Source organism: Staurois parvus, unplaced genomic scaffold (genome assembly GCF_062004578.1).
Source record: "Staurois parvus isolate SC_StPar_1 unplaced genomic scaffold, SC_StPar_1.0 ptg000599l, whole genome shotgun sequence".
NCBI lineage: Eukaryota > Metazoa > Chordata > Amphibia > Anura > Ranidae > Staurois > Staurois parvus.
In genome coordinates this window covers 2439365-2462385 of record NW_028318395.1, presented here as the reverse complement: position 1 = coordinate 2462385, position 23021 = coordinate 2439365, and the positions used below count along the sequence as shown (strand labels likewise).

Below are 23021 nucleotides of genomic sequence, written 5' to 3'. Positions count from 1 at the left end.
TCTTATTAGGAGATAACAGGGGACACTGGAAGAAGGGGAGGATCAGAGAAGTCAGGATCAAACAGGATTTTTACACAATGCAGAGGATTAACCCCCTAGGTTCCCCAGTGAGTGTAACAAGCATACTTTACTGCATATACACACTGAATTTACTGTTGTGGGTTTAGTAACACCTTAAGGCCCCATTCACCTTAAGGCCCCATGCACACACGGAAGGCGCACAGAAATGCAAGTTTCTGCGTGCATTGCTCGAATTCATGGAAAATGCACTAAAATACAAATGCATGATCGACAGCTACGTCTAGACTTCTGGACTGTTGGACTTAGTATTTTTGCTGGTATCTGAAGAACAAACTTATCCATCTTTGTTTTAATTGAAACACAGTAAAACAAATTGGCTGAGAAAGCAGAGGGAACCACTGCTGTCATTTGCAGCCAGTGAACTAATGAGGAGAGAGCAGGGGCGGGGAAGAGCCGTGGCTCTGTGTGTCTTATGGACACATAGAGCCAGGCTCAAGCGTAAGCACACACCAGTGCCCCCATATCAATCAGTTTGCTATTGGGGGCACTGCACAAGCGTGAGGATCCAGGAGCACCGACAAGCGGCGTATTTACCACGAGGCAAAAAGGCAGATGCCTAGGGCAGCAGTTTTCAGGGGGGCTGTGCCCCCCCCGGATGAAGTGTCAGGGACGGGGACCTGGTGAAGAAGCCAAGTGCTGCTGGAGGGTGCATTGATTGCCGGCTGCTTCTTTTGTAGGTTAGTGGCTGTAATTGGGCATTAGCAGCGGTGCCAGGAGATGGGGAGCGGATGGCAGGTGTTCTGGTGTTTGCTGGTGGTGGTGGCAGGGGTGGTCCTGGTCAATGTCAGTGATGGAGCTAAAGGAGGAGGCCTGGCAGGTCGCTGCTCTGGCGGCCTCCATCTACCAAGAGATGGAGCAGTTGATCGGCTGCTATGAGGGGGGGAGGCAGTTAAGGAGTTGATGTTGCTGGCGGTGGCTATTCTGGAGAGCCTAGAGGCGGCCTGTATGCAGAGACACGTGCAGCTCATCACACAGTATGAGCAAGAGAAGGAGCTGAGGAAGCATGCCCAGGAGGTACCAAACTATAATACACCTCCCCCACTATTTAACAGTTAAGTGGTGGTGGGGGGTGTATTATAGATCTTTATGTAGTTGTGGGAGGTGTATTGTAGGCCAGGGGTAAAATCGTATATATATCCCCCAACTACATACAGATCCATAATACACCTCCCTTCCCTCGATCTACAGTACACCTCCCCCAATACCTACCTACAATACACCTCCCTCATATCACCCAGCTACTGCATGTTGCACAAGTGTGAATGGAGCCTTCAAAAACAAAATTTAAAAAAACTCCAAGCTACCGCTCAGGCAATATTGACATGCTTCAAATATTTCACAGATGAAATGATGTCTGCTTCAGGTTGTCAAATCCACATTCAAAATATTGGATTAGCTTACCAACATTGGGCATTAAAGATCTTTTGATGCTAGGCTGCTGTTCCCTCCTGAAGGATGTATAATCAATGTAAAAGATTAGGAAGGTGAAATTCATGAAAAAGGTGACAGCGCCGTCCCATTAATACATTAGTTATGTATTTGCCAATACCTTTGAGAAGGTCTCCTGCTGTGTGTTTATCCTCATTAAAGTAGTACTCCAGCCATGGAAGAATTAGAACCTCTGTCAAGTTCTTATTACCATATACAATAGGTCTTCCTTGGAAAGATCAATCCTCACTGCTTCTCATGGTAATTCTCACTTGACAGAAAGTGAAATCTATGTACAGCTGCCACCAAAAACAGGAGTTAAGGCGAAATCCTTCAAGAGAAACATGTTGACAACTCTCAAAGAAAGGGTTTCCCCTCACTTTAAAGTGACACTAAAAAATACCCTTATTCCTCCAAAAAAAAAAAAAAATCCATACACTTCCACTACTACATAATGGTCCTGTAATCCGTTTTCATTAAATAATTTCTTACAGTTTTTTTCCTGCCTCCTTGTAATGTCCACTGTGAGCTGCCAAACCTCTCCACTTTCCCCTCACCTCTGTTTGTTTAGAACAAGCATTTTAGTTGTGGTCATATGCAATGTTCTATGCACACTACAAATCCCATAATCCATAGTCACCATCAGGGGCCCGGGGTCAGTAGGGGGCCCCATGAGATGCCCCTGGTACCTTTTTCATAGGCTTTTTTGAGTTTGGGCAAGGACACAGGGGCCCCATTATCGCCTGTTGCCCAGGGGCCCCATGAGTTGTTAGTCCGCCCCTGGTCACCACCAGTCCATCTCTGGAGTTTAGGCCTGTTCTGAGTGGAACCTGTCCTGTTAAACCGCTGTATGGTCTTGGCCACCATGCTGCTGCTCAGTTTCAGGGTATTGGCAATCTTCTTATAGCCTAGGCCATCTTTATGTAGAGCAACAATTCTTTTTTTTCAGATCCTCAGAGAGTTCTTTGGCATGAGGTGCCATGTTGAACTTCCAGTGACCATTATGAGAGAGTGAGAGCGATAACACCAAATTTAACACACCTGCTCCTCATTCACACCTGAGACCTTGTAACAATAACGAGTCACATGACACCGGAGAGGGAAAATGGCTAATTGGGCCAAATTTGGACATTTTCACGTAGGGGTGTACTCACTTTTGTTGCCAGCGGTTTAGACATTAATGTCCGCAAGTTGAGTTATTTTCAGGGGACAGCAAATTTACACGGTTATGCTCTACACTCACTACTTTACATTGTAGCAAAGTGTAATTTCTCCAGTGTTGTCACTGATATAATAAAATAAAAATGATATAATAAAATAGTTACAAAAATGTGAGGGGGGTACTCACTTCTCTGAGAATATATATATATATATATATATATATATATATATATATATATATATATATATATATATTTTATATACATATACAGACATACACACATACATACACACACACACACTATATTGCCAAATGTATTGGGATGCCTGCATTTACACGCACATGAACTTTAATGGCATCCCACTCTTAGTCTGTAGGGTTCAAAATTGAGCTGGCCCACCCTTTGCAGCTATGACAGCTTCAACTTTTCTGGGACAGCTGTCCACAAGGTTTAGGAGTGTGTCTATGGGAATGTTTGACCATTCTTCCAGAAGCGCATTTGTGAGGTCAGGCACTGATGTCGGACGAGAAAGCCTGGCTCACAGTCTCCACTCTAATTCATCCCAAAGGTGTTCTATCGAGTTGCGATCAGGACTCTGTGCAGGCCAGTCAAGTTCCATCACCCCAATCTCACTCATCCATGTCTTTATGGACCTTGCTTTGTGCACAGTCATGTTGGAACAGAAAGGGGCCATCCCCAAACTTTTCCCACAAAATTGGGAGCATGAAATTGTCCAAAATGTCTTGGTATGCTGATGCCTTAAGAGTTTCTTTCACTGGAACTAAGGGGCCAAACCCAACCCCTGAAAAACAACCCCACACCATAATCCCCCCTCCACTGAACTTTACACAATGCAGTCAGGCAAGTAACGTTCTCCTGGCATCCGCCAAACCCAGACACGTCCATCGGATTGCCAGAGAAGCATGATTTGTCACTCCAAACAACATGTCTCTAGAGTCCAGTGGCGGAATGCTTTCCACCACAGCATCTGACGCTTTGCTTTGCACTTGGTGATGTAAGGCTTGAATGCAGCTGCTCAGCCATGGAAACCCATTCCATAAAGCTCTCTACGCACTTCTGTGCTAATCTGAAGGCCACACGAAGTTTGGAGGTCTTTAGCTATTGACTGCAGACAGTTGGCGACTTCTGCACACTGTGTGCTTCAACATGCGCTGACCCCGCTCTGTCATTTTACGTGGCCTACTACTTGGTGGCAGAGTTGCTGCTGTTTCCAGTTGCTTCCACTTGGCTAGAATACCACTAATAGTTTACCGTGCAATATTTAGTAGCAAGGAAATTTCAGGAATGGACTTTTTTGCACAGGTGGCAGCCTATCATAATACCATGCTTGAAGTCGCTGAGCTCCTTAGAGCGGCCCATTCCTTCACAAATGTTTGCAGAAGCAGTTTGCATGCCTAGGTGCTTGATTTTTTACACCTGTGGCCATGGAGGTGATTGGAATCCAATGATTTAGAGGGGAATCCCAATATAGTGTGTGTATATACAATATATTTTTTTTTTTTTATTACAAGCATTTATATAGTTCCAACAATGCAGGCAGTGCTTTACGTACTGTAAGGCTGCTTTCATACTGATCAGTTTTACTTTTGTTTTGGCCTTACCAAAAGCAAAAAAAAAAAAAAAAAAAAAGCATGATCATTATCATGATCATGATCAAGTGGTTGTAAACCTCAGACATGAAATATGAACAAAGCATATCCCTCTACAGTGTCTAGTTGTTTCAAGCCATAGCACTAAGTGTAATTTCTGTCTTCTGGTTCAATTCCTCTGCTATCTGCAGTCACTTCTGACAAGTTTTCCTGACACCAACAGAATAATGGTAACAAGGGAGGGACCTCCAGCAGAGTGATAGCCCTACCTCTGTTCCTGTGTGGAGGGGGGGGGGGGGCCTTCCCTCCAATCAGCTCTCAGAGCACTCCTCACTGAGATCTGCAGAATGTAATTTCAGATCTACAACCATTTTTTGTTTTTTTTAACACTCAGATAAGCTGTTTAAATTCTGCACTTTGAACAGATGAAGACTGCATATTGACAGGTACAATTTGGCTTCAGATGATACACAGAGATGAAACAAATCCTCTTATCTAGTCACTTCACAGGGTATATGTAAGGGTTTACAACCACTTTAAATCCTATCGAACTCTTCACACCAGGCAGCTGCAGGTCAAAAAAAACCCAGACACCTCTGCACTGAAATGAATGGAAATGCATCAGAAATGCACCTGCGGCTGTCTTTGGTGCATTTTTTTGAGTCACTGGTACATTTGAGTCATATGTCTTTTTTTTTTTTACAGGTGCAAAACGTAACAGAATCACATCAAAAATGCTGTAAAAATGCGTCAAAAATACATACGCGGGGAAGGGAAGACAGAGCTGCTGTGTTTCTCTCCTCTCAAAGCCATAAACCTGTCAGCTTTAGGAGGTGACATGCACCTTGCAGAACTAAAGGGTCAATATGTCCAACAATCCCTCGCCGGAGCTGGCATCTTCTCCAGAATTCCGGTCTTCAGGTTTCTTCACTGGCCAGCTCTGGAGAAGACAGCGAGCTGGCAGGTAGAGGCATTCAATTGCAGAAGAGACATTGTATGTCTCTTCTGTAAATAAAGCCTGCCTGCTGCGGTTTCCTACAGCGGAACATTAGTTCTGTTTTACCCCATAGTATGACTGCACATTTTACAAAGTGGCTGAATTCCTCAAATTCAGCTTTAAAACTTGCATCAAACATGTAAAATAACACAAAAAAAAAAAAACACTTTTTGTTGGAGGTCTAATTCAAGCATATTCCTCTTAATTAGAAATAAACGTCAATCTGCACGATTCCTCCCACAAGCTATGTAAAGCACTGCGTAAATTGACGACGCTATAGAAGTACCTGAAATAAATATGACAAAAGTCCAGTGGTGTTTGGATTTAATCTAGAACACACCGTGAAGCATCACACATACCTTTATTTCTAGGATTTATTGGTAACAAATTAGGAGAGGTTGGAATAAAATACACTTACTTCTAATATTTCCATTGGCACACACAGAAATTAGTACAAAATTTTCAGTTTATGGGTGTCTGATGTTAATGCTATAAATGCAAATACCATCCAGGGCATTCTATGTATTTGTTAAGACCTGGGATTAGCAAGAAGAGTGGCTGTTTTTCAAAAAATTTTTGGGACTTTTTATTGCGTGAATTTATTTTTTTTTTTTTGGGGGGGGGGGGGGGGGTTTAATATTCAAAGTTTTTGTCATACACAAAAACATAATGTGTAAATCAAGACAAAGACAAATGCATTCAGATACCAAGACATGGCAGTCCACCGAAACGGACATGCCAGGTAAGGAGAGCATTAACCAGAGAAGCAGCCAAGAGGTCCATGGTAACTCTGGAGTAGCTGCATAGATCCACGGCTCAGGTGGGAGAATCTGTCCACAGGACAACTATTAGTCCTGCACTTCACAAATCTGCCCTTTATAGAAGAGTGGCAAGAAGAAAGCCATTATTGAAAGAAAGCCATAAGAAGTCCCGTTTCCAGTTTGCGAGAAGCCATGTGAGGGACACAGCAAACATGTAGAAGAAAGTGCTCTGGTCAGATGAGACCAAAATTTAACTTTTTGGCCTAAAAGCAAAAAACGCTATGTGATATGGAAAACTAACACTGCACATCACCCTGAACACACCATCCCCACCGTGAACCATGGGGGTGGCAGCATCATGTTGTGGGGATGCTTTTCTTCAGCAGGGACAGGGAAGCTGGTCTGAGTTGTTGGCAAGGTGGATGGAGTCAAATATAGGATAATCTTAGAAGAAAACCTGTTAAAGTCTGCAAAAGACTTGAGACTGGGGTAGAGGTTCACCTTCTAGCAAGACAACAACCCTAAACAAACAGCCAGAGCTACAATGGCATGGTTTAGATCAGTGGTCACTAAATGGCAGGCTGCGGGACAGTCCCGTCCAAACTGCAGCTATGCCACCGACGCTATCCCCACAGTGGGTGGGGAGCGAGGAGCTGCAGATTGAGACCGAGGGTCAAAAGCTGCCCAAGTCACCATGTCAACAAGTGGGAGACCACCCGGCCTGCCAACATGAAGACTCTCACCCTCCGCCTTGAACCACAGAGAGTGGAAGTCCCCACACACCAACAAGCCGGGCAATCACCAGCTCCTGCCCCCCAGTCCCGACCCGCAGCCCCCCACACCGCACCCAACGCAAGAACAGCACTGGTGGCTGGGCGGCCCAGAAGAGGACACCCAGCAGCAGCATGGCCGCAGTCTGGACAGGACAGCCCCTCAGTGGGCAGGGCGTGATGAGCTACAGATCGGGACCGAGGGGTAGGAGCTGGCGACCACCCAGCCAGTCAACATGCAAAGACCTCTGTTCTTTGCAGCTCGAGGCAAGACCCCCCCACACACACACACACACACACACACACACACACACACACACACACGCCAGGCAATTGCCCACACAACAACCTAGGCAGCTCCTGCCCCCCCCCCCCCCACACCTAGCCCACCATGAGGACGACACCGGTGGCAGGCCAGAGGCCCAGGATAAGACAACCCAGAAGGATTAGTGTCTCTGCCCTGCATAAGGTACCAGGGGAAGGCTGCATTAAAAGGGGCTCTGTGTTGTGTTAAAGGGCACTCTGTTAGGGGAGCTGTGTCTTTTAGGGGGCACTGTATTGTGTTAAGGGGCACTGTGTTGTAAAGGGGGGCAGTGATGTGAAGGTGAAAACAGGACACTGTGGGACTTCTTTAAAGAGGGGAGTGTGATGTAGAGGGGACTACAGTGTGAAAGGTACACTAAAGATCATAATGTACTGGGGGACTGATGCGATATATTGCTAAAGAGATTCCGACCTCTGCTGGTACGAAATTTTGCTGACCGGACCTCCACAAATATTAATTCAAGACCCTTTGTTTAGATCAAAACATGGCCCAGTCAAAGTCCAGACCTAAATCCAATTGAGAATCTGTGGCAAGACTTGAAAATTGCTGTTCACAGACGTTCTCCATTCAATCTGACAGACCTTGAGCTATTTTGCAAGGAAAAAAATTTCACTCTAGATGTGCAAAGCTGGTATAAACATACCCAAAAAGACTTACAACTGTAATTACAGCGAAAGGTGAGTTTACAAAGTATTGACTCAGGGGGGCTGAATACAAATACACTTTTCCGATATTTATTTGTAAAAATTTTTGAAAACCATCATTTTCCTTCCACTTCACAATTATGTGCCACTTTGTGTTGGTCTATCACATAAAATCCCAATAAAATACATATTTGTTTTTAGTTGTAACATGACAAAATGTGAAAAATTTCAAGGGGTATGAGTACTTTTTCATGGCACTTAATGTGGCATCCCTATATCTGGGGATGTAATGTAGCAGAATAAAATTTGGCCTAAATTTGTGAAGAAAGATTATGTATTTGCAAAGTTTTATAGCAAAAACTAATGAAAACTGTTTTTTTTTTCCAAAATGTTCAGTCTTTTTTCCTTTGTATTGAAATAGAAACCCAGTGGTGATTAAAATTCTACCAAAAGAAAGCTCTATTTTACATTTGTAATGTTTATTTCCAAAATAACTGTTTTCCACCAATTGATTCTTTTTTTGCCTTCATACATGTTCCCCAGGGCAGTGCCCAGTCGTTTAATGCCAATTGTTTGACAATCCCTTGCCTATAAGCCTAGAAAATGGCTAGAATCAGTATTTAACATTCAACTTCCAATGATGTAATAGGGTTTTGATTTGGCACCCAGACTTCAGTAAAGGTTGACAAACTAACCTCGAACCAAACCTGATCATGCTCAGCTCATCCCTAATCAGAACAACCAGGCCACTAGTATTTTTAACAGAAGGTCAAAGCAATGACAGTTTATGTATATTTTCTTTTAACAGCAGGCCTCCTTTAATGTTTATTTATGCTTACTGAATAAATTCTAACACTGAAATGTCAAATATGGGAATTAAAATAAAACCAAGTGTGAGCTGGCAGAAAACGATAGCCAAACAGCCATTTAATGTGAGATAGCTGAACATTTCTCAAAAACAGTGATTCATAGGATGTAATGATTCACAACACTTTTTTTTTTTTTTTTTTAAAAAAAGAGAAGAGAATCAAGTTAGTCGGAAATGGCAAGAAAAAAAAATAAAATGGTTTCTGCACCAGCTAAGATGGTATCACGGACTACCTGGTTTCAGCAAACTAGTGCATCAGTTTTGAGCAAAATGCCCTCTAAGTGTTAGTTTCAGTGTTTCAACAATGCTTATCAAAACAATGGAAGACTATATACAGAGAGAACATGAAAGTCTGGAACAACTGCATTTCTAATGCAATAATAATAAACATTGCCTAGCTGTATCCAAAAATCCAGAATACTCACTGAAATTGAATTACTGCATGATAAAGTGTATGCATGAGGGACTGAAAGTGAAAAACAAACGTAGGGAAACAGGTAGAGAGAATGAATTTGTTAACTCCCTCCCCAACTGTGAAAAAGCTCCTAAAGCTGCAATCTCTGCATTATGTGAATGCATGTCTCTTGCGCTTTTTTGTGCCATTTGAATGGGCTGCTGCATAACAAACCTACCAAAGAAGCCCCTGTGTGTTTTTACATGCATCTGCTTGAGGTGTTTGGTTTGCACCACAAGTATGCTTAGTGGTAATGGAGCCTATATGTATCATAAGGAATGTCCTATACAAGCGCACTGCATTTAGAATATAAACTATAGCCTAAAATACAAAAAAAAAAAAAAAAAAAAAAAACACACACACCACACCTAAAAACCAAATATATCATTAAGAAATCAGCATACATTAACTTATGGTGTGTGAGATGCTAGGTCTATTTTACTATTTTAAAGGTGCATTGTCAAGGTTTCTATACTATTAAAACAGGAATTCCAAGCAGCAGGTGAAAGGAATAATTTACGAATGCTATAAAATCAGATAATCTATTCACTTTTATTTAAGGTGTAGGTCTAGCCAAAACTTTGGGGTTTTTTTAGTTTTGGATAGAGTTTTTTTCCAATTTCTCCTCACTTACTGTCTTAGTAACAACTGTTTTACTAAACAGGAAATGATTAACCCTCCCAACCCCTGGTTCACATCTATGAGGCCATGCGGGCCGCAATTTGCATGGGCACAAGAGCCCATTCATTTGAATGGACTCCCATGCCCGTGACATGCAGGGAAGAAGTTCCTGCACTTCTTCCAAAAACGCAGCCCGCATGAGAACCTTAGTTCCCAGTATGGTTGCGTTTTCCAGTGTGGGCGGCGTGCCATTAAAACTAGCCACAGCGGCAGCACTCGCACAGATGTGAACCTAGGGTTAAGCAGCAGAAGCAGACAGTATAAAAAAATAATTTTATATTTCTATGTTCCTGTTTTTCCCTCTTTAACTTTATGGTAAAACCGATATCAGGCACACAGTAAATCTGCCTGATAACAGAGATCCAGACAGCAGTAAAAACTGGACAATAGTTCTAATCCTTCCCCACTTGATCCAGAATTATCTCTCATTTTTCTTCCTACAATATAATCTGCTTCTCACCTCTTGTCCCAACCTCCACTCCTAGCACAGAACACTACTCCTCCCTGCTCTAACAGTGCTGGAGAAACAAGAACAGTCAAGAATTTGGACTGATGCTGGTTAGTCCCAAAGCAGGAGGGAGGAGAGTCAAAAAAAGGAACACAATAGTAGGCAGCACTACCCCTTATACAGCAGGGTAGGGCAAAGATTGCAAGCTGTCAGCCCTGTACACTGGCAGCATACTGTACCTCTCTAATCTAACACTCCTGTCTACAATACGTGATCGTGGCTCACTAGAAGAACCCAGGTGATAGTTAACAGTAGAGCGACCAATAAAATAGAGCTGGTGTGGACACGGACATCTGTAGTTTAAATGCACTTTACATATTTAAACAACAAAGATATGAAAATACTACTGTCTGCTGACCTTAAAAATGATTCAGTAACAAAGATGTCTTTGTCTATGATAACTACTTGAGAGCATAGCTCTTCTATTCCAGAAAATGGGAAAATTACACATATCATTTTTGTTAAGATGTTGTGCCTGAAAATCTTACAGCAGATTTAGACCCAATAGTTTTGAGCCAAGGGCAGCTAATTTGAAAGTATTAAACCTCAAACTAATCTGCTTAACAGATGCGAGTTTCTAATTCTACCTTCAACACACTTTGCCTGTGCAGAAAACCTCCTCACATAAATGGGAAAATCTCTGAGCAAACACTGAACACAGGCAGACTCAACTAGAGACAGGAGTGTTCAGGACTTGTTAGGTCTCACACACAGGCAGAAAAAAAACTAAACTTTTAGAGTGATTCTAGAGGCTCAGGTGTTCTTTTTTAAAAATAACAAACATGTCATACCTACCTGCTTTCTGTAATGGTTTTGCACAGAACAGCCCCAATCCTCTTCTTCTGGCGTCCCCTGAGTGCCCCCATAACAAGCTGCTTGCTATGGGAGCACTCCTGCATGCTCGCTTCTGAGCTGTGTCCAAAAAACAAACAGAGCGGGACTCAGCCCTACCCCCTGCTCCCTCCTCACTGGTTGTGATTTACAGCAACAGGAGCCAATGGCAGCAGCTGCTGTGTCAGAGCCAATGAGGAAAAAGAGAGCTTCTGCTCTCATGCACATCACTGGATTGAGATTTGGCTCAGGTAAGTATACAGGAGGTGTCAGGGAGCTAGGAGCCAGACACACAAGGAGGAGCAATTAAAGGTAGGTTTACTATACAAATACAAGTCAGAGTCTATGTAAGTCCAACAGCAACAGCGGATGACTTGGTTGAACAGTAGCCAGGAAAAATGGTCACCAGAGCCGGGGTCAGAAGCCAGGAAGGATGGTTGCCAGAGCCGGGGTCAGAAGCCAGGAAGGAGTTTTGCCAGAGCCGAGTCGGTATCCAGGAGAGCAATGAGAAACTAAACAGGAGCTTGCTGCTGTGCAACAGACAGGACACGAATGCAATGGGCAGCTACAACCAGCAGACTTATATGTGATAAGCCGCCACCTCCTGGGGGAGGAGCTGCAAAGGACTGAAAGCATAAAGGATCCCACAATGCTTTGCAGACACCTAAGATGGATGCCAGCACATGGAGCAGCACAAGCCCTGAGGAAAGGTAGGACCTTGACAGGAGGCCTGAGTGGGGGGCTGCTTCAAGAAGTTTTTTTTATCCTAATGCAGTGAATGCATGAAGGTAAAAAAACCTTTTGCCTTCAGAACCACTTTAATCACTTGCCTACCAGGCACTTTTAAGACCTTTTTCATGTGCAATGGTTTTGCACAGAGTAGCCCCAATCCTCCTCTTCTGCAGTCCCCCGCAAGCACTTCTGACTCCTCTACCTCGCTAAGTGCCCCCACAACAAACTGCTTGCTTTGGGGGCACTCATGTATCCTCGCTTCCAATCTGGCTCTGTGTGTCTATAATACCCCACCCGCACTCCCTCCTCACTGGTTGTGATTGACAGCAGCAAGAGCATAAAGGTAAAAAACGGTCTGCCTTTAAAACCACTTTAAATTCAATCAAAGCTATTTTTTTGCTTTGCTAAATTTGTATGTTAAAAAAAGAAAAATTGTCATGAGAGAAAATAGGAGCCCGCCATTGCTGAGGTCTACTTCTTCAATAAAAAAAGCTGTCTGTCTGTCATGCTCGCTCTAGTAATTCAAAACATTACTAGTAACATACATTTACCTTAAACATATTGCAGTTTGTTGCAGGGAGGATTAATAAAGTTGAACAAAGCAAAGCAAACAGCTAAGTACGCAACTTACTTGTATATACTATATGCAAAATGTCTTCGCTGCCAACTCTTTCAAATACATGCTATTGTGTCAAATTCCTGCTTGAAGGCAAAGATAGGACCTGGCCTCTCTGCCACATTCCTGAAGACAGCACTATAGCTGCACATTAAAACCTGTTATAAAATCCACCCAAACCTATGACTGGACATTAGAGAAGCAGCATCAGCACACTGATGAGTCACCACTCCCAGGAAGCTTCCAATATTAAATGGACAGCATTGTGCAATGCAACAGAGACTGTCTGATTTACAGAACTGCACTTTTCTCGCCAAGTTTTACTGTGGCTCTGCAGAAGATTACAGGAGACTGCTATCGAGGGAGTTGAAGGTACTTTTTGCAGCTGTCTATATAAAGACATATTAAAATAATTTTAGTATGCACACATACATGAATAGGATTGTATTTTTTATTCTACCTGGAAAAAAGAAAAAAAAAATTTTCTCCAGTCTCTGAGCAGCCCCTTAAAGTAGATTAGTTCAATGCAGGATTTTATGGTGTTAATTTCACATAAAGGATAAACTCAGTTAAATATAAAACCAACGTGCGGAATACAAGAAAGGCACATAAATGTTTCAGAGTTTTACCCAAGGGGAGAGAGATCAAGAGGCTGTCTTCGGCTGAAGCATCATGTTCAGGCCCTACAGGCCCTGGAGGAAAAGGTTCTTTCACTTGGGACATCTGCCAGGTCTCTCCACAAGAAATACAAATTTAACCAAAGACGAATCTCCAGCAGGCACTGCATGAGAAAACAAGAAACATATGACTGTACATAGACATCCTCAGACTTCCTATGCAAGGAACAAAAGCACCAGTGAAATATCATGCTATGAACTTGTAAGAATTTATACCTTCTAAAACTACAGAAACTACAGAATGAGCTTTCAGATCTGAAAAAGAGTAATACTTTATACACTATTCAGAATAAAAGAATTGTTGAGATGCAGTCTAAATTCTTATTCTTTACTTGCTGCATATACTTGAATTAACAAGCATGAAAGTACATTTGCCATGCATACAGGCATGATCATTTTAGAAGTATTTACGGTCCATTAAAATGTATGAGATTAGAATGGGAAAGAGATATATACATGGCATGTTCGCACTATAATTTAAAAGTACTAATTTCCTATAGACCTAGCGTTTGTATAAATATGCAATACTCGCATGGACATTTTGATTAGAGAAGTAAAAATTCAGTACAGACATTCACTAGAACGGTACCTATTGATTCACCACCTCAGCCTAAGCACTTGCGGATTCTGCCAGTTCTGTTCCCTACAGCATTAAGAAATGTATGCACAAGGACGTATGCTCACATAGGGCCACACAACTGACAAACTTTAAACATTTTTTAAAAATGCAGTCAACAGTGCTGTGCACGGTATCTTTGGCCATCAATAGACACATATGAAAAAAGACAGCATAGCTAAGGCTTTGCTGCTAAGGCTTTATCAGTTATAGAAGTTGGGCATAGACAGATCAACATGCAGCCAATAGGCGAGTCCTGCTTTCAGAATACAATGTCCCGGTGGGGGAATCCTCCATCCACCTCATTGTATGTATGGAGGAATCAGTTATTCTTTTTTTGCATTTAGTTTGCTGACTGAATGAACATAAATGAATAAACAAATAATTGTCTGTGCCCAGCTCAAGTTTTTTTCTGGTCATACAAAATAGTTTTTTTTTTTGCTAAGGCTTTCCTGGCTTTACACAAATAGATTTTTGCCATTAGGCCTGTAGGCTGAACAGAAAAAAAAAAATCTAACAGATTCCTCCAGCCACTCTGCATTTTGCAAATAGACAAATCTCCTGCTGTGACTGTTATATTTTGACAGGTCTGCCAGCTGTCAAAATACCCAAACAGTGTTTACAACTGATTGAATACAGGCACTGTTTCTGCTTTGCTCCTTCAATTTCTCAGTCAAAGGATGCCAGGCAGGAGGCAGCCAAGAGGACCACCCTCTGCGCAAATTATGGGCCAGTTCATCAGGAACAGGATTAAAATTTGGTTACTGTATAGCCAGGTTAAGAGCTGAAAAGTTTATTTACCAAGCAGGGGATAGGGGAATACAGAAAGTGCAGGCTTACATAATCTTCTTTGTCAGTTAACCCAGTGTAAGTGTGCAAGTAGTATCCGAGAGCCAGGGCTCGCTCACACCATATTCATTGAGCTGCACTGATATGAAAGGATCCGTGGTAGAGTGCACTGTGTAAAAATACGATATGTATGAATTTCTGCACAGTGTAACTCACTGCACTATATGTCACTGTGCTGCATAAGTTTGAATGCCATTTTATGACACTTGAATTAAAAAGAGAGAAAAAAATAAACAGGTGTGATTGAGCCCTCAATCTTTGCTAGAGGCAAAGATATACAGGTTTACTCAGCAGGAATGTACAAAACATGCACAGATAAAAAGCAAAGGGCAGTAAACTACAGCGACTTATCAGAAATCTACTCTTACTTTAGAATACAATTGTTTGGTTTTTATGGGTTATTTCACTTGACGAATCATAACACTTTAATACATTTCTGAATAAGTCCAATGCTTCTCAACCTCTGGACTGTGGCTTTACTCCTGTTGATCTTTCAGCTCTCTTTCTGCTCTGACAACTACTGTTGTCACACCACTCTTCTTCAAAGTGGGCAGTGCCAAACAAGAAAGAACAGGAAAGGGCCGGGACAGTGAGCAGAAAGCACTGCTTCTGATGTCCACTGTGATCAGTGAAGGGGGTCCAGTCCACACTGGTAATGAATAGTAGGTGGCAGCACTGCAATTGAGCATCAGTGCTGCACTACTCCTCCTTCATAATGTTCCGTCGCAGCAGGCTTTCTGCCTCTGCCCTTTACGTAAGTGGGCACATGCACAAGCATTGTGCTGCACTACGTACATATCAAGGTGCCCCAGGCTCGATGTGCTGCAGGACTCAAGAGGAAAGAAACATTCTTAGATCTGGAGTCCTGGACTAGCCTGGCAAAAAATAAAAAAATATATATGTTGCCCGCAGCCCATATGCAGCCAGCAGTACTCCAGAATTACTGAGCGAGCATCAACCCTCTTCCTAAGCCAAAAATTCTCAGAGGCTTTGTCATCTGGAAGATGTTTCAGTGAAAGGAAGAAATGTTTGCTGGATAGAATTTGCTGGAGAAAGATTTGGGGAGTTTTCTGGTAAATGGTGCAGGTGTTGAATGTCATGATTTCTATATTGTTGCCTACATATTGTCCCGATTACCTGTTTATTGCTTGAATATTGTCACCATTGCCAGTCTGTTGTCCCTACATGATCACAATTGGCAGGTTTTTTTTTACCTAATCCTGTCCTGAACCTGATGTAAACCTGACATGAACTGCTGAACAGCTACTGTGTCAATTAGCTGTGAAACCTGAGTTTCAATCTGCACCACAAGCGTGAATCAGCTCTTAAGAGCATTTTCTTTTTTTGCGTTAAACTAAAAAAAAAAAAAAAAAAAAAAAAGAGAAGGGAGGTATACATACTGTGGGGATCGAAAGTTTGGGCACCCCAGCTAAAAATTTGTATTAATGTGCATAAAGAAGCCAAGGAAAGATGGAAAGATCTCCAAAAGGCATCAAATTACAGATTAGACATTCTTATAATATGTTAACAAAAGTTAGATTTTATTTCCATCATTTACACTTTCAAAATAACAGAAAACAAAAAAATGGCGTCTGCAAAAAAGTTTGGGCACCCTGCAGAATTTATAGCATGCACTGCCCCCCTTTGCCAAGCTGAGACCTGCCAGTGTCATGGATTGTTCTCAATCAACGTCTGGGAAGACCAGGTGATGTCAATCTCAAAGGTTTTAAATGCCCAGACTCATCTGACCTTGCCCCAACAATCAGCACCATGGGTTCTTCTAAGCAGTTGTCTAGAAAACTGAAACTGAAAAATAGTTGACGCTCACAAAGCTGGAGAAGGCTATAAGAAGATAGCAAAGCGTTTTCAGATGTCAATATCCTCTGTTCGGAATGTAATTAAGAAATGGCAGTCATCAGGAACAGTGGAAGTTAAAGCAAGATCTGGAAGACCAAGAAAAATATCAGACAGAACAGCTCGCAGGATTGTGAGAAAAACAATTCAAAACCCACGTTTGACTGCACGATCCCTCCAGAAAGATCTGGCAGACACTGGAGTTGTGGTACACTATTCCACTATAAAGAGATACTTGTACAAATATGGTCTTCATGGAAGAGTCATCAGAAGAAAACCTCTTCTACGTCCTCACCACAAAAATCATCGTTTGAACTTTGCAAATGAACATATAGACAAGCCTGATGCATTTTGGAAACAAGTTCTGTGGACCGATGAGGTTAAAATTGAACTTTTTGGGCGGAATGAGCAAAGGTACGTTTGGAGAAGAAGGGGCACAGAATTTAATGAAAAGAACCTCTGTCCAACTGTTAAGCATGGGGTTGGATCAATCATGCTTTGGGGTTGTGTTGCAGCCAGTGGCACAGGGAACATCTCACGAGTAGAAGGAAAAATGGATTCAATAAAATTTCAGCAAATTTTGGATGGTAACTTGATGCCATGTGTGAAAAAGCTGAAGTTAAAGAGAGGATGGCTTCTACAAATGAATAATGATCCTAAACACACCTCGAAATCCACGGAGGATTACATCAAGAGGCGTAAACTGAAGGTTTTGCCATGGCCTTCACAGTCTACTGACCTCAACATAATTGAAAATCTATGGATACACCTTAAAAGAGCAGTGCGTGACAGACAGCCCAGAAATCTCAAAGAACTGGAAGACTTTTGTAAGGAAGAATGGGCAAAGATACCTCAAACAAGAATTGAAAGACTCTTGGCTGGTTACAAAAAGCGTTTACAAGCTGTGATACTTGCCAAAGGGGGCAGTACAAGATTTTAACTCTGCAGGGTGCCCAAACTTTTGCAGACGACATTTTTTTGTTTTCTGTTATTTTGAAAGTGTAAATGATGGAAATAAAATCTAACTTTTGTTGACATATTTTAAGAATGTCTAATCTGTAATTTGATGCCTTTTGGAGATTTTTCCATCTTTCCTTGGCTTCTTTATGCACATTAACACAAATTTTTAGCTGGGGTGCCCAAACTTTCGATCCCCACTGTACTTGCTCTCTGCAATGCTATTGCACAGAGCAGTCCCTTACCTCCTCTTCTGGAGTTCCCTGCCAGCGCTGTCCACTCCTTCCTCCGATTGCCCCCTCAGGAAGCTATGTGATTGTGAGGGGGCATACAAGTAGTGAACAGGTTTTTTACTTTGGGACCACTTCAGACCCTTGAATTTAAGTGTGCAGCATTTTTTCCCCCAAAATGATTACACATTAAAATAAAAAAATCCTCACTGTCACCATTTGTTATTATACATTTGTGTTCATTTACTTTTGTTACCGCTAAAATTAATAGAAATAAAAAATAGAAACAAAAGAGTTGTTTCCATTTTGCTGCTCTTTCAATATGCTACCCATGTGACTTGCTGCAATGTGATTTTACTTGTGGTTACCAACACATGTGATGCAATAGGGAGTGGGAAGGAACATGACTGGTGACAAGGGAACAAAATCATTTCATGGCTAGTGGCAAGCTGCATTGCATCCAGGGAATGGACATGCCATTTGTGCAGTTACACAAGGGCCTATACTATGTGGGTCAGATGGTTGCTGAGACCCCCTCCTTCTGTCACACATACCTGCACAAGTTTATGTAAAATTTTAATGTACATCCTACTCGTAAATACGTATTTTTCATTTGTATAATGTTATTGTAGGATTATAAACTTTGTTTTTACTGTTGGGACATGGAAGGTTTTTGAAAAAAAATTACCAGGCCCTGGTTTTACTAAGATTGAGAACCACTGATCTAGACATGCTGCAATGTGCAGATGCTAGATCTGAGCAGAAATAAGCAAATGAGCTACTGACAAGAAACTATTTCATACACACCCACACTTGCCAGGGGACAACAAAGAGCGGTGCATGAAGAAAAATATGCCAATTACTATATGCACACCTATTTAGTGCTTTAAGCGGTACAAAAATAAAAATTAAAAAAAAAAAAAAAAAGTGTTGCACAACAATTCGTTCATTGGTTACACGATAATGGTACCCTGTCTCCCCGAAAATAAGACCTACCCCAAAAATAAGACCTAGTACTATTTTTGGGAATTGCTAAAGTATAAGACCTACCCTGAAAATAAGACTTAGCTGTGATCAGGGCTTTTTTTTCAGCAGGAACACGGTCCGCCAACTCCGGAACTGTCCCTGTGCACACCAATATCTACTGTCTCTTATAAAAACACAGAAGCGCGACTTTTGTGTTTGCAAGTGACAGTCCCTCTTGTAAGTGACAGCATCATCTGCTCCCACAGAACCTCCCTACCTCTGTACTCACTATGGGACAGGGAAGGAACAGATATCTATGGGCACAGTGTGCTTAGGGGCTTGGCAGGGCATCTTGTTGTGAAGCCCAATGCATGGAAGCCGATGCCCCAGGGGTGATCGCAGGACAGTGGGGAAGACACGGAGCGGTGAGTAAGTGCGCTTGGTGCACTGTGTGGGAAGATAGGACATGAAACGGGAGTTACTAAAGAGAAGGGCTGCTGACAGCTGTGTTTTGCAAAGCTAGCTAACCATAGGAGGGCAGTGGAGGGGGAGGGGGGACATGTGTAAAGGTGAGCTGCAGTTGGGTGTTGCAGAGGTAAATTGACAGGTGTGTTGTAGACAGGGAGCATAGGTGAGCTGCGGCTGTGGGGGTGCAGAGGTGAGCCGAGTTGCAACCCACCTCTGCATCCCCCGGCCACAGCTCGCTTCTGCCCCCCCCCCCCCCCCCACCATCCTCCAGCCACAGCTCACCTCTGCATCCCATCTACAACTCACCCCTGCACCCTGTCTGTGGCTCATCTCTGCACCCTGTCTGAAACGCACCTGTCAATTCAATGCTGCAACACCTGACTGCAGCTCACAACTGTCATCAACCGGCCCTCTCCATAGTAACCCTCGTCCACAACTGCCTGCAGCTCACCTCTGCACCCCCTGTCCACACCTGGACATTAAAAAAAAATAAGACCTACCCTGAAAATAAGACCTAGTGTGTTTTTTTTAGCTTATTTTTGGGGAAACACAGCACACTTTCCATTGGCCTCTTCATCCTGCAGTGCTGCTTCTCGCTGTCCACCCCTCCCTCCAGTACTTACACCACTGTGCTAAGGCTGTACACTTTAGAACAATTTTAATTCAGAACATTGCCACAAATACTTGATCATTTTGCTGCAGTATACACAAGTATACAGTATATATAAACCAAAGCATATCGCTTTTTTTGCTCTCTGTGTCTTATTTGGGACATTGCCCCTCATTTCTTGCCCCAGAGACACAACAGTAAGTAAAAGGAAACTCCTCCAAAGCTTGGAAAAATTCCCTCCTAGATAACTGTCACTGGAAAAAGTGTCCCCCAATGGAAGCTTCCGTTTCTCCTAACCTTCTGTTTCTGTAACTACCCTATAAATGTGGCTTTCCCATCACTTTGTACTGGAAATGATTATATTATCATACAGTATTTATATAGTGCCAGAAAGGTTTGCTGTACATTATAGTGGGGGACAGAACATGAGACAATACAGTAACAAAACAATACACGAGGGGTTCGAGGGCCCTGCTCTTTCGAGCTTACAATCTAGGAGACAATTGTCACAAGACAAACAGAGTGAATCTCCATACAGAGACAGTGATAAAAACCTGATGGGGGGGGGGGGGGGTTTAATAATTTCTCACTCGTAAACCATTTTACTTTTTTCCCTTTCCCTTAATGTATAACAAAGTGATATAAAAGGCAATAAGTAAAAAAAAAAACAAAAAAAAAAAAAAAAAAAAACCACACGTTATACTTACCCCCGATCCTCCTCTTCTCAGGTCCCCGCTAGTGCTCCTGGCCCCTCCCTCCTGCTTAGTGACCCCAGAACAATCAGCTTGCTTTGGAGGCACCAAAGTAGGCTCACTCCCAAGCCACTGCTCTGTGTGTCCATTCACACACAGAGCTGCAGCTCAGATCTGCTTCCTTTCTCTCCTTATTGGCTCACTGGTTGTGATTGACAGCAGCGGGAGCCAATATCTCAACCAATGAGGCAAAGTCCCTCAAAAGGCTCTTCTACACAGTGCTGGATCATGATGGGGCTCGAGTATTAGGGGGGCTGGGGGGAGAGCAGCACACAGAAAGTTCATGCATAGAATGCATGAAGGTAAAAAACCTTCAGATATACAATTACTTTAAAGCTATTATTTTTTTTTTGGATGGAGTGGCAATAGGTTAAAGGGTTAGAACCACTGTCAGATTTTTATCTGTGTCTGTGTCCTCATTAGTGAGATTCATTCCTTGGTTTTGATTACCTGTCACTGTAAATGAAAATGATGGATTATTCAAAATTTTGAGTTGCCAACAGAACAGGAATAGAAGAGAGATCTTCCAAGGTGGACGCTTGATTTCCTGACAACCATCTAAGAGGGAATCTCTCACATTTGAGAAATATACTTTTATTTCCAGTTGAGCTTTTGAAACAGGAAGTGAAGAAAAATCTTCATAAATTATGCATTTAAAAGGCATATTAGAAGAGGAGTGTTTAGAGCCTGGAAAAAAAAAATCACTTGTGCACTTGCATGTTCAAGAGAAGTGTTTGAGAAGAAAAAAAAAAAAACACTTGACTCACCAAAAACACATGTAAACTCGTGTAATGCAAGACAGCATTCATTGATTCCTATTGGCAAAATAAATTAATATTATGGCCATTGGAATGAAAGAATGCCCAAATGCCTGAGATGCCTAAACGTGCCTAAATATGCATGCAAAACACAGCTTTAGGCACGTTGTTTCAGCTGCTTTTTTCCTGTCTGGAGCAAAGGCACTCTGAGGAGCTGGGTAAACACCCAGTGAGCATGAAGCCTAACAATGCCAAAAAAAAAAAAAAAGATACAGCATGTTGTAAAAATGCAGAAAAGTACAAATCAGCAATGTTGTTCACAGTAACCATTCACAGTCAGTTGTTCTCAACACCACCACAAACACACAAACACGGTTAAACAAACATGTCCCTTCTGCTCCACCAAAATAAAATAGCAGAAATATAAATCCCTATTCACAACATCATGATAATGTTTCATTAGGCCACATTTCCCCATTGTCTGTGCAGCTGTCTACACGTTTGCTGGCTGGTTACAAAATGTTATCAACAATTTGCAATGTGCTTATTAAAGAAAGGCCCTATGCACACAGCCATGCAAGAGCCAACAGACATCAACTAGAAGATGCGGCTGTACGCAGGTGTATGCTGGGGGAGTTACATAAGCACCCACATGTGTATGCTCCGAATGAACACGATCTGCATTTGAAGCATATGCCCATGCACCTGTCAGCTGTACACAGAAGTTGTAGGTCCTGAGAAATGGATTACGCAGGCTCTGGATGCTGTATGCCCCCTGTACAACCATGTGCATGAGCCGGCAATATAATGGTAAAAATAATAATCTATAAACAACTTAAAATTCTGCAACATTGGCCTGAGATGGTAACAACAATCACAGGGTCAAAGGCAAAGAACACAAACAACTCAGGTAAGTCTGAGACAACCCAGACTGGGCTTTCTTTAAAACATCCACAATTGGTCAAGAAAAACTAAGGGAGAAGCAAAAAAAGACACAGAGTGATATAGTTATCCCACATGTAGGTGGTGTCAGAATATCTCCTGAAGATCTTTAGTAAACATTACATCCCTGTGTCTTTTAAGCTCAGCAATACACTGAAGCAGAAGCTTGTATATCCGGAAGACCCAACACCCCAATTCAAGCAAACTTGGTATATGCAGTGCAGTGTAGTGAGGAAAGTCCAGTACTGTAGGGAGACAAAACAACCTCTCAACTAATGAGTGACTCGATAGGTCAAATGTTACAGGAATGGAAATTGTGGATTGTGAGGTTTATATCTAGGGGAATTGAAAAACCGCTTTAACTTACCTGAACCCTGACACTCTCTGCACCCATGCACTCCAATCGTGTCCAACAGCATCCTCACATCCAGTGGACCCTGCCTTGTACTTTATGGTGTTAGAGGACCTGCGACTGCCAGTGTGTAGGGAAGAAGAGGAAACCAGTCTAGCACAGGGAACCTGCGTTAGCAGAGAACCGGGTAACTAAAACTGCTCCTTTCAGTACCTGAAACAAAAATGTACCCTTGCATTGCAGGGACAGCCCCACTGCAGGGAAGGATTTTTTCCTGCCAGTTCAGCATTAGGAAAACGGGATATTCCTTTTAGGACAGTAAAACATTTTGTTCACAAGAGGCATGAAAGAGGCCATCTACATCAAACTGGAACAACCATTCCTGAACAGGAGGGGAGGCCTTTGACACCACCTGTCTTCCACATATAATGCCTTTTTAACATCTCTACTCTGGTGATAAATGCTGGATTATTTTTCACACTCATTAGAATTGAAGAAGTGGCTAAGACGAGCAACAAAAC

At 42.3% G+C, this 23021-nt stretch overlaps 1 protein-coding gene across 3 annotated transcripts in view; it reads right to left on the bottom strand.

Annotated features, from left to right (window-relative positions):
* The window catches only part of MDFIC (MyoD family inhibitor domain containing), a 176260-nt gene that overhangs the window by 133771 nt on the left and 19468 nt on the right, over positions 1-23021 (bottom strand). For 2 of the 3 annotated variants that reach the window (XM_089692680.1, XM_089692681.1), the window contains exon 2: positions 13099-13250. In XM_089692680.1, the coding sequence (XP_089548806.1) occupies positions 13099-13192 (94 nt within the window). In that variant the 5' untranslated portion in view covers positions 13193-13250. Of the gene's footprint in view, positions 1-13098; positions 13251-23021 lie in introns of those variants that run through there. The other variant, XM_089692682.1, reaches the window with a different exon arrangement.